This window comes from Fringilla coelebs (genome assembly GCF_963513975.1).
Source record: "Fringilla coelebs genome assembly, chromosome: 3".
NCBI lineage: Eukaryota > Metazoa > Chordata > Aves > Passeriformes > Fringillidae > Fringilla > Fringilla coelebs.
This window is the reverse complement of record NC_140030.1, coordinates 93190582-93203703: the sequence shown is the minus strand read 5'-3', so window position 1 is coordinate 93203703 and position 13122 is coordinate 93190582. Positions and strand designations below refer to the sequence as shown.

The 13122-nt window shown below is 39.0% G+C and overlaps 1 protein-coding gene across 5 annotated transcripts in view; it reads right to left on the bottom strand.

Annotated features, from left to right (window-relative positions):
* Positions 1-4360: 4360 nt before the first annotated feature.
* The window catches only part of PROX1 (prospero homeobox 1), a 49909-nt gene continuing 41147 nt past the window's right edge, over positions 4361-13122 (bottom strand). For 4 of the 5 annotated variants that reach the window (XM_084203354.1, XM_084203353.1, XM_084203356.1 and 1 more), the window contains one exon: positions 4361-10186. In XM_084203354.1, coding sequence (XP_084059480.1) covers positions 9998-10186 — 189 coding nt within the window. In that variant the 3' untranslated portion in view covers positions 4361-9997. The remainder of the gene's footprint in view (positions 10187-13122) is intronic. The other variant, XM_084203357.1, reaches the window with a different exon arrangement.

Sequence of the window (13122 nt, the reverse complement as noted above, 5' to 3'; positions counted from 1 at the left end):
TCACCACAGCACACCTTGACCTTTCCTTTCCCTGCCATCGCTGGGTCAGCCACTCCATGCCACCAGCAGCCGGCCGTGGCCCCGGCTAAAGGCTGCTGAACGCTCTGGAAATTTCTGGAAGCACCATTTAAGCAGCAGGCTCTTCCTGATGGGAGGGAGAAACCCGACTCACGGGCAGGGGCACATCCTTGCCATGGATGGGCTTCTCCAATTCCTCCACGGTTCCCCCCGTGTTCTGGGAAAGCAAACGGCCGGGTAAACAGTATTTTAACATATTGGCCACTCACAAAGATGCAAAAGGATGCCAGGAAGCAAGATTTGAGCTAGCAGATAAAGCTGGCAGGGCAGCAGCTCGTGGATTGTGCAATGTAACCCGGGGGCTGCGGAGGGCCGTGCAGGACCCCCGTGTGCAGGCTGTTAACCAGTAACCCGCGTTAATCAGTAACGGGGGGCTGGCAGCGCCCGCCGGGCTGCGGAGCAGGAGCTGTTCCCAGCCCTGCGTGGGCAGGTGGGGGTCCTGGGGACATGGTGCCACCATCCTGCATCTGCATTTCACCCCCTATAAAATGGGACACGGAGTAGGAAGAGATTTGGGCTCAGCCTTTTGAAAACGCTCGAGATTTTTCCCCGCGGCGCTCAGTGAGCGGTGGAGCTCCCACCGCCTGAGTTCTAGGTTTCCTCCCAAAGCTGGGAAGTCACCGTGTATACGTTTGTGCAAGAAAGCAGTGAAGCTCATTTTATATTGTACCACTTCCAAACACACATATTTTATCAGGAAAGATTCAAAATACACCCCTTGACCCGAGTGTCCTTATGCTTCCAGACTGTTTGCAGTGTGAGACAAGCTCTGGTTTTCAGATAAGCCTTTGAGGCAGTTTAAACCTCTGCCTTGTGTGTTGTCCAAGAGCCAACCCTGACTGTCCTGTGCCATGCATGAGGGGCAGGTAAACCCTCGGTCTGAATGGCCAGACTTCAGCCCGAGTCAGGCAGGCATGCAGTCCCTGGGGTGGGCGTGTTGTCAGAGCCTTGTGTGGATTACTGAGAAATTGTAAAAATAATATTAAAAAAAAAATCTAAAGTGCCTCCACTTCAGAGAAATCTGGCCTCGTGGTTTTGACTGGAGCATCATCTCTTCCTTTAAAAGCTCTGACCAAATTATTGAGCTGATAAACGATTTCCCTTGGTTTTACATGTGCTGGCATGAATTATCCTTGAGTGCTGCATATTAGGGTTGTTTTGTACTAAAAGGTGTTAAACACTTGTAATAAATATTTTTCCTTATTTCCCCTAGGACACTGTTCCATCTCTGGTTGGTGAAGCATAAAAAAGAGCTGTCATGCCCAGTTTTAATAGGCAATAGGATTTCAAGCCCCCAGAGTTGTTTCACAGTCTGGCAGTGGCCATAATGAAACTGGCCACTGTTGCCACAAGACTTTTTCCTCTCATGCGTTCTCCCCTGTTACCTCCCACAGCTGCTTGACTGGCAGGTCTCTTGCAAACCACAAACATATTTACATTGGAGCCAGTAGTATTTCTTTAGCTATCTGTGCCATCTTTCTTGGGTTTTATTTTCCTATGCCTAGATAGAGACTCAACCTTAAGCCTAATTTTAAAAGATAAAATTAAACCATGCATGCAATTAGCTGCATTTGCGTACGAACAGCAGCTCATTTTCATGTGTTTTGTTGTGAAGCAAATAGCTTGTTTGTTTGTTTGTTTGTTTTTTCACACTGATTCCCAAATAAATGGGAAAGTACCACTGTTCACTCGCCCAGGATTTATTCACGAAAATGCAATCACAGCCTCCCAGACTCTGGGCAGGGTGAGGTGGGGGGGTCCTTTCTCTGAAGGGGAGTCAGTGTCTCACTCTGCTCTGCAGCTCTGGAAAGAGTCAGACTAACCTAAGCCAACGAGCATTCATTTGGGCGTCTTGAATATTTCAATATTTAAATTAAAGATACCTCTTTCATCTCTTTGAGGTGCAGGTATGGTTGTGGTCCTAATAAACCATACACAAAAATGGCCATTGTAGCTATTGATGGATTTTCTGCAGCCACCAATCTATCAAGATTTATAGGCAGCTTCTCCAAATGCCCCTGCCCACTGAGAAGCTGGGAGCAGAGGCAGGCCCAGAGGGTCAAACACTTGGAGCAGGCAGGGAAACAACCCTCCTACCCCCCAGCCCTTTTCATCCAGCAGCTCTGCCTTCACCCTGGGAGCCCTCCAGCCCCGTTCAACAACAGAATTTAGCAAAGATTTAATTGTGCATATTGTGTTCTTAAAACAAACACAATGCCATATTTTAAAAGTCACTAAGATGAGTTTGGGGAGCCGCTGGAAGAGTGAGGGACGTTTTTGCCATTATTTCCCAAACGCAGTCAGTCGTACGCTGCCAGTCTCCCTTTCCCTCCTAACAAAGAGGGAAGACTGGATCAGAAGGGATCATCTCCATAGAAATTGTGTTGGCACAACCTAGACTGGGCATAAATAAGGGTACAGACCAAGAAAATGAGAGCAATTAACCCTTTCAGGCTCTCAAATGACAAAATTCAGTCTTCCACGTTCAGCTGCTCGGTAATGTGATGTGTAAAAGACCCCAGTTGCTAGTGATGGTCTCAGTGACATAAAATTGTTCAATTATTTGCCTTGCTCAGGGATAATTCATGTCTTCCTTATCATTTTTCAGCTAGAACATAGTATCTTTCTTATTGTAAAAATTCCAGGTATTAGGGGAACTGAGGATTTCCAAGCACAGATGGCCAGATCTGCAGAACTTGGATCATTTCAGGGTGCTTGAAGCCTGGGAAAGTTGATTTGGCCCTCTGCAATGACAGGGACTACTTGCCAAGTTCCAGTCTAGCTCTGAACTCCTGCAGTAGTCTGAGATGCCAATAACTAGGATTTCTTATTTAGAGATCTGTGTGCTTTCCACTGCAGGGTAAAATGGCAAACAGTGTCCTGCATTTCACAGAACAGTATATTTGAGAGAAAAATTGATAGAGGCACAGAGTGAGCTGGCAATTACCCACACAGCTCAGATCCTTTGGTCCATTAACTGGGTACCTGAGGATGATCTCCCTCTCCCTCACCTAGTTAAGTCTTGATAACTAAGACAAAAATTATTTTAGTATGTTGGTTTGGTAATGTGGATAGATGTAACTAGGAGAGGCAATGTGTTTGCAGTAAAACCAGAGAAGATCTCACATTTAAATGATTATTAGTTATGCAGATGTAACCTCATGACCTCCCACAGACCTCCTTTACACCTCGTGTTGATGTGGCCCAACAAATGCAACGCCTGTTGTATAAAAATACATGGAGTTTTAAATGCTGCTGCAGATATGAGGTATTTATTTGGTTGTTACAATGAAGCTGAAGCTGGATTCAGGCTCCAGTTCAGCTCTGGTGTCCTGAGGCTAAATCAGGGAAGATACTGAAAATAAATGACCTCAGATCAAAATATATTTTCAACATGCTTCTCCTTCAAAAATCAGAAGAGTCTTGCAGGATTTTGCAATCTAAATAAGCTACAGTCTTACTGCCATCTGCACCAATTCTAAGCCAAAAAGAGAACTTTCATATCTGAAACACAAACAATCACATAAATCAAAGGTACACTCGACCCCAGAATTGTAAGATACATATGAAACAGCAGACACAGCAAAGAGCAACAGAAAAGCCATGAACAAATACATGTTGAGGAATTGTGTAGGAACAGAGTAGTTTTATATAATGCTGGGAATACTTGAAACAGAAGGGATCCATGAGTGATGGATTGTAACAATGAGAACAGAGGATGATGTCTGGGCAGTACCATCAACAAGGCCAGACTGGTAAGAGTAACAATGTGAATGAAGTGTGACCCAGCACAGCTCAGCGCCCACCACCCCTGCATTCACCCGGCTGGAGGAACCCCCTGTTGCAGGACACCAGCATGGCAGGTGCACCAGGAGATGATTAAACAGCATAAACAAAATAGAGCTCACATTGGCTCCATTTAATTGAAAGGGCTGTCTATGCCTCAGACATAACAGGTCTCTTGCAGGGAGTTATTCCTTGGCAGATAGACTATTGCAAAATAACATTCATTATCTTAACCGGCGCTGCGCTGGAGGTAGGACACCGAGGCCATAAATCATTATATCCATTTTGCAAGAGGGCTGGTAGTTTCATTAATAAATAATTTGAACTAAGGGGAGAAGAAAACCTTCAGAGGACTACAGTGGTAGGCACAGCCTGGCCACAGCCAAGAGGTTCAGGAGTTCACCTCTTGACGTGGGGCAACATAAACTTTTGGAAATAAATGTAAACAATGGCAATGAGCTTGTAATTTATATTTTATTTTGCACAAGCTTGCATATATACTGCACATACATTCAGTTTAGAGAAGATGGAAGGCACACAAGGCAATTGAACTACTGTATCCTTTAAGTGGTACAAAGCAAAAAGGTAAAAGTCTGGAGAGTATACAAAAGCTTTAAACACACAAAATAAAATCCACCCCCCCCCAAACATTTTTCCTGTGTTTATCTTAAATTTAGTAGCTGCCAAGCTAGAATTGTAACTTTTTTTTCAATCAATTGTCTACTGCACCTTTTTTTTCCAAACGGACAGGGGAGTCTTATTGTTTTATCTTGTCATCAATTAATATTACAGTACATCCTTGGTAATACAAAATTGTACACCTTCATCAAATAAATTAGGATAAATTAAACCAATAAATTATGCAAAGTCTTCAGAACAATAGACGACAACAAAAAAATCCACAGTCGAAATTGCCTCTAGCTAAAAAATAAAATAAAAAAAATCAAAAATTGACTTTATCAGTTCAGTTATTGTACTATCTTCAAATTAAAGGGTCTTTATTACAAAAAAAAGAGCTTAATAATGCTATTTACAACATATTGCTAAATAATATAAAGGCAGTGTTTTGTCACTTTTGTAACTATATACATATGAGTAATGGCTGGGACAATATCAGTTTAAACCTTAACCTTTGACTCTTCTGGGCAGCATTAAAACCAACCTAAAGAGGCTTTTTCCCCCCTCCTTTTTTTAGTTTCTGACTCTTACACGTTATATGGTAATGAGACGGTTATTGTGTTTGTCTGCTACCTCACTCGAGTGGAACAATTAATGCAGAAAGTATGGATTTTAGAGAAAAATGTAAGCTCACTGTTTCTTCTAGATTTGTTTCTACATATCCCAGTATTTGTGCATTTGGAAGGTGGCTGCTTTGGGAGAGAGGTGACTGTGGCTCAGATGAAAAGACTGAATAAAGTCATAGTGCCACCACCTTTCATACACTAAAAAGGATATTCCTAAGAAGATACAAAGGTTAAATACCAGTTTTCATCCCAGCTCTAAATATGAGCATTTTTAGCTTCAGTTTATAGATGGTTTACAACCAACAGTTCTACAGAAAACAAAATTGCATTTCCTTCAACAGAACATTTAAGTGCAATACAGTAACTGCTTACTCATATAAACCAGTTACATTCCTTAAGGGGAGCTTTTTGAAAACAATGCGTATTGGAATTTTCAAACACAGAGTTGGTACCAGAAGGAAACATTTGCACTATTAACACCAATGATTGCTATATAATACACATGGCAAATATAGTTTTTGCTTTCACTTCTCATGTACAGTGCTCATTTTGGGGGTTTTGTAAACCACTTTCCATTTTTAATATATATATATATATATCTTTCTGTATATATATATATGTATAATCTTTCAATGATGCTGGTGAAAATCCTATCTTTAAAGCCACAAAATCTTCACCTTTATTTCTTAATTAATATTAACCTGTGGAAAAAAAACATTTTTCTATTAACTGACTTCATATACATAGAAAAAAATTCTGCAATTTTACAGAAACTGTATTACCCATTCCCTTGACATCTGATGAAAGAGACTTAACTTTTAAAAGTAGAGAGCTGGATTTTCAAGAATGCTTTCAACTATCTACACAGTTACTGTAGTGTTTCTTATAAATTCAACAGATGTTTTCAGAATGTAGTTATTAAAATCTTATGTCTTTATGCAAGAACAGCCGTAAGGTTGAATATTTACATTGCTTTATAAAAGTTCCCCTCGATTTTCAATGTTCACCCACATACCTGGTACAGTAACAAAGATTCTGCAAACTTAAAACACTTTAATTAAATAATACTCAGAGGCACAAAGCAAACCTCAGGAATACATGGGTGAACACTTCCTCAAATAATTACTACATTCTAACATCTTCCACGTGTTTACCATTAAATGTGAAACGTTCCCATTAAACAACCAGAGATACAGTAAGAATTAAATGTTTTGTAGTTTCAAATAGAACATTCTTTTCACAAAACATAACAAATGTCTAAAATAGGTTCTTAATCTAGATAGGAAAAAGGTAAGCTTTTCACTTCATACGCCTCTTGTGTGTGTGTGTGTGTTTGTGTAAATATACATACATATGCCCACACATGTTGTCCTGTGTGTGTGACCACATACGTATCTGTATATGCACATATGTCACGTATGAAATATTGCTTCTATACTACTTTTCATCAGGCTAAGAAAACACAAGATTTGCACCACAGTTACAAAAAATTGGCTTCTACAAGAATTTTCAAAACTCGAATGCTGCTCAAACAATTGAGAAAAAATAATTTGCGTTATCAAACTGTTCTAAAAATTCTCTTCTTCAAAAACGTATTCTCCTGCTTTGTTTTTTTTATTTTTTTAATTTTTAAAAAGACACAAAATATGCATAGCTATCAACATTATGTCAAACAGCCGGGAAAAAAAAAAGTCAGTGTTTATTGCAGCTGTAGTAATTGAAAAATAAAGTTTAAAAGATGAAAATTGTAAGCCACAGAAGGCACAAGAACAATTGTACTTGTGGGGGAAAAACTGGTATTTTGAAGGATTTTTTTTATCCTTCCGCTGGTGCATTTAAGGTCTAGGCACAGACTATAACCTCAAGTTTATATGCAGAAATAAATCTGAATTAGCAGTAAATGAATGGCAAGATGGGGTTTCTACATGGATTTTGAAATTCTTTTCCTATGTAAACCTTGCATTACAATAAAAGTAGCCTCCTGCCTTTTAGCCATTTTTAGTGAAATAATATTAAGATAATTTAAAAGAAACTGGATTGGATTCTACTTAGAATTTAGTACAAGCTATGCCATGTATTTGTAATTTTAGGTGAATTGGGAGGCACAAAGGCAATATGGCTATAAAATGCAGAAAAATCACATAACTGAAATGATGAAATTATCATTTATTCCTTTTTCAGACCAAGGAGGTTTTTATTTTGCTTTTAAGATGAAATGTCTATTCCTAATTCCTATGCCTCATTTACTATTGAGATTATACTACCCATAAATAAATAAATAAATGCAACAACATCAAGTGTTGAGTACACAATTTCACTTATTTAGATTATGTGAATCCCATTGCAGCCAAATAATAATAATAATAATATCTATAATAATAATAATAATAATATAGAATAATAATAATAATAATAATAATATAAAGCAACGGTAAAATCACAGGTTGAGATGGTAGCTAGTAGTATGTCCACATAGTATGAATAAAGTATGGCTTTGCTTTCTTATGTCCAAGGTGACAATGCAAAGTAATATTTTGCATCTGATGGTATGCCAATGATGAACTTAGTGTATTAAAACTTGAGCATTTTATGCCACTTCTTCCCATAAATCAAAAAAGTGCATGAACACAATTTTCATCCTTTCTTACTCAGAATTCATTGGAGTTACATCTTTATGAAGTGTAATGTTTACCAAATCATGCACACACACAGTAAAACAAAAAGGAAAAATGAAATAAAAACAAAATAAATGAAATAAAATGTAAGAAAATAAAAGAAAGAAAAAAATATCCTGTCTACTGTAAGGATACGTACAGTATTAGGTACTCTCAGGGAGTCTAAGATCAAGATTTGTTTTGCTTTTAATGCATAGTGAAAATGTTGGCACTTCATCCCATGCTATTGTCTGCATTGCCTATACTCCACAGATACTGCCAGTGCTTGAAAAGAATGACAGGGAATCGGAGGATTGTGCTGTTTAATTTGAAGTCAGCAGGTTTTTAAGGCTTTCTGCTAACAATAATTGCTTTCATACATTTCTGTCTATCAGCAGTATTTGTAAATGAAGTGAAATTGCAATGATCAGGTCAGCTCTTCAGTCACATGGGTAAACTTTCACTCTCCAAAGTCAAAATGTAATTTTAAAATAAAGAAGATACCAATATCCTCAATGGCATAAATATAATTCAGGACTAATTAGGAACTTCCTCTAGATTTAGATTGAATTATGTAGGGGAAAATACTATTGATGATAACAATAAATTCTTACTGCATCCGTACAAAAGACGACAAAGAAAATGACAAATACAGTGTGCCATAGCATATTCAACCTTCCCCCAAACTTCTGGAGACGATTTCTTTCTGAAAACATGAGAAAAGGAGAGCCACTGAAGAAAGCAGGAGAACTAGCAGCTAGCTGGCTTTCTTTCTTTCTTTCTTTCTTTCTTTCTTTCTTTCTTTCTTTCTTTCTTTCTTTCTTTCTTTCTTTCTTTCTTTCTTTCTTTCTCTTTCTTTTTCTTTCCTTTTCTTTCTTTCTTTCATATTGTGGTGTAGCATTCAGGCAAACCCAGATCCAGGGACTTTACACTGTAGCTCAGGTTTTGGTCACCACTAGCTCCAGCTTCAGAAGACAAGTGCAGCCACATTGCTCAAATAGATTTTTTCTTTCTTTTTTTTTTTTTTTAAAGCTGCACTTACTGTAATTTTAAAAATCAAATTTGGCTATCTGAACCCTGCATAGCCAGGAGGACACTGTGATTTTTGTATAATGCTCGATTAGATTTTTATGAAAATGAAATTTTTATTCTTCTGATTAGGAAAACACTAATTATATTTTATAGCTACAAACAAGCCTTTTTTTTTTTTTTTTTTTTTTTTTGCCTCAGCACTGTGAGGTGAAGACTCTTCCACTGTATCTAAGATCATTCAAAAAGTGCTTTTCAGGGCAGATGTCAAATATGGACAGGAAACTTTGTATGCTGGAAAGGGAATCTTGGGGACAGAATGGACTAAGAAAATAACAAATTTAGGGACTAATGCCACTTAAAGTAAGACTGAGACATGGCAATATATGATGCTGAAGGTTTCATTTTTACTCTATGGAGAGTGAAATGCTGACCATAGTAAGCTGACCATAGTCCAAAATTAGTGTGGTTGATACAACATTGTGCATGAATTACTGGCCTAACCCTGCAAGAACAGTATTTGATTTGTGCAAACATCCCTTGCTGCAATTTAGAGAAACAAGAACCTGGCATGTTGGTTACTGGTGCAGGGTATCTGTCATTTCTGTAAGGAACATGTGAAGCATAGGGTTTGCTTTTTTGGGTGTCACTTCTTGGAGTGAGTACCTAAAACAGATGTATTTTTCTGAAGTATGAAACAAAATCTAGTTATCGATTAAAAAGTATATAAATACAAATAAAAAAGCTCGAAGCTTATGAAATGGCTCCACAGAGTTCAGACCTTTAGCAGTATAAACATAATATAAACTTCATTGTCTGTAGTATTGTGCCATGACATTAGTCTCACCAAGACAAAATGCCACTTTGCAGCAAGCAATAAATCTGACAAAGCATTTTTAAACATAATGCCCTAACTTGCTAAGACAGGCTTTTACACGCTTCCAAACTCTTCTCCCTGAAAATTAACCCCGTTGATTCTTCAAATGTTAAGGGTCTTGGGCAAAAGTAAACCAAAGGCTGAAGTAAAATAACCATCCCCTTGGAACTGAACGAAAACTTATATCCAGGAGGGATCAGTCTAATTTCATATACATATATATATGTATGCCATACACATATATATGAAATTAAAATAGAGACACACATGACTTGGGCATCAGAAGGGGACTGCTACTTTCGTACATTCATAAATAGCTGCTGAACTCTCTACTCATGAAGAAGCTCTTGTAGGCAGTTTGGGGATTTGAAAATCTCAGGGACCTCACTGTCCAGCTTACAGATGACCTTGTATATGGCCTTCTTCCAGGAAGGATCAACATCTTTGCCTGCGATAATGGCATTGAAAAACTCCCGTAACGTGATCTGAGCCACTTCCAGGAATCTCTCTGGAACCTGCTGATACAAGGAGACAATGGCATTAATACAGTTTTCAATTTCAAGTCTCTGGTTCTTCAAAGGAAACTGAGCTAAGTTCTTTCTTTCAGAAAGGGGCTTACATAGCACCTGCATTTTCTAAATGTGGCAGCCTTCTATTCTCTTATGCAAAGCTGTTATATATAGTACTATAGCAATAACTTTTATAACATGTGTTAGAGATCTTTGTAAAGTCTACTGACAGAACGTAGGTAACAAAATGTTACTGTCTGAGTTGGGAGAGTAGGGGATTTATAGGATATAATTAGCAGGAGGGGAAACAAGCACAATTGTCTTTAAGGAAAAAAATCTCAGCTTGATATTTTACCCGTGCATTTATGGCCATGTTCCCCTCTCCATGTGAGAACTAATATGAAAGTTATGCATGCACAGGAAGCCCTTTGTACCTTTGTGCCTGACTTCGGTCACAACCAGTGCTGAAAGCAGTCAAAGAAATGGGGTATCTCTGAATGTTGTTTGCCACTTAAAACCAATCAAGCAGGAAAGCCTTCAGCTAGTGGCTTGCTTCTGTGGCTGCCATGCACAAGAACCCCATAAACCTATGGTTTTTCCTTCTTTTTCAGGAGCACACAAATATCACCCTAACCTCTTTAATGGGTGCATTGTGCTCCAAGTGGCTTCTGAGCTGGGATGCTTTAAACTCATTTGTTTCTAAATGTCACTGTCACTTCATGGGTGAATCAAATACCCAGCTAGAAGGAACCTGCCACTCACAGAAGCCCCTGAACAATGGGTGAATGCTAAAAAACCGCAGTTACCTCCACACTTTAGTAATTCATTCTAAGTAGTTGTCCCAGGCACCAGCACCACCTTCTCACCCTTTGCCTTAAATGATTCAAAAGCAATCGCTCTAATGAACTGCAGAGCAGTTGCAAGGTTGAGGTAATCTCCATAAAGGTATTATTTTCCACTTTTATCACAGAAATATGGCTTCACAGCTCTACAACTGCTAATACATGGCCGGCCAGTAGCCAGCATGCTTATAATAGCAAGTATTCCCTCACTGCTATTCTTTGTCCCCTCCGGCAAGAGGAGTTCTCCGACCTGCACTAGGAGCCACTTGAACCATTCCCGTGGCAAGCAGACACTTGGGCAGCTCTCACTGATTTACTGAATTCATGTCACACTGCCAGATCAAGGCCAGCCCCTTATTCTCTACTTCAGGCTTTTCTTCCTGTCCCTTTAGAAGCCACTTCCAAAGCACTTGTCTGGAAATGTGTGTGATCAATCTGATATAACAGAGCTCTGGAGCCTTTGCTCACCTGTCATTGTTTGGGAAACACCAGCAGTGTGATAGCCACGTTCTGCCATCAAATAAGCATGAGATCAGCTCTCCCTGACACCAGCTGACAAACTCTGCTTCCAGAAGCCCCAGAGAAGTCCTCTGTCTACCTCTGAGAGTGCAATTCAGCCCCCACATGTTTTTGGGTTTTTTGCTCCCAAAAGCATCAGTGGAAATTTTTCATTCAACAGGGTGCACAGAAAGACACATCTTTACAGATGGTCTATTCCAGCAATAATTAAGAGAGAAGAAATTAACTATTATGTTTAATTTATTCCAGCTCAAAGAAATTACTTAAAACTCCCCATAACCACTCAGCTGTTCAGGCATTTGGTAACATGTCTACAGAAAATACCATGCTTTTCTCATTCTTTCACTGCTATAAAAAATTGACATGCTTTTCTGTTCATGCAGTTCAATGCTCACACATTGTTCATCACCCTTGGTATTGCTGGGCACTAATCAGGGGGAAGGAGTTTCTGACTGCATGATATTAGAAATCAGGAAAAGGAGTAGATAACCAAATTTATGGAGTAGACACTGATATGAGTCCATGAGAGCAAAGCCTTTTGATTTTGGTGTCCACTCCAGAAGATCAACACTAGATGTCTTCCCTCCCAAGCTGCTAGAGGTGAGAAACAGGCAATTACAAGAACCTTCATGAGAAGCATGAAGTCTAAATGCACGAAGTCCCACCTCTGCTTCTAACCTGGTTACAGCCAGGACAACTTTAAGCATAGAAGTGACAACCTGGGTTTTAAGTTGGGCCTTTGCCATTCAGTTTCTACCTGCACATTTGAAAATTTTCCAGGTAGAGGATGCTGCTTTTCCATGAAGTATGCAGTGTGAAAACCCTGAACCTGTAGCTTCCAGGCCTTCCACCACTGTAGTGACACACAGGATTTTTTTTAAGACTGGCAGCTATCTTTTATGGTCCAACTTTATTGTACCTGAGTCACATCTGCAGGGTCAGGCCTCTTTGAACCTGGTACAACAGGCTGCAGAGAGCAGCCCACAAACATAACAGTGAAAAAAACCAGTAATGAACAAAGTCCTGTGGGGGCTTTGAAGAGACCTAATTTTTCAGCTTTTTCTTCCTCTGGAGGCTTCACCTTGTAATAATGTGTTCCTAAAGATCTCCCCTACTCCTAAGGCATTAGAACCATTCATAGATCTTTCCTTTTGGGATGTTATTAGCAATTTTTCATGTCAGACTGCATTAAACACATTATTTTGCATGTTGTAATGTGAATTGCATTGTGATTAATCCCACAGGATGGTAAGTCAGCCAACACTTTTCCTTTCTAGAAAGACTATCTACAGTGGTTTTTATTGTTTGTGGTTTTTTTTTTAGATAAGAGAATACTAGTGAAGTCCAGAGCCTGAAAATAAATATTTAAATGCATGGGTAGTTATATTTTTCAGTGGGCAATTAATCAGTCAGCCATGTTAATTATGTGTCTGGGGGTGGCATTTCCCTGACCCTAAGTGATGGCGACCTATTCAGTGCATCTTTACACCTAACTGACTGAACATCTCTGAAGTAGGAACATCTGCATAAAATGCTTCAGTGACAAATAAACTCTATCTACATTGCTTTTAATAGAACCAACAA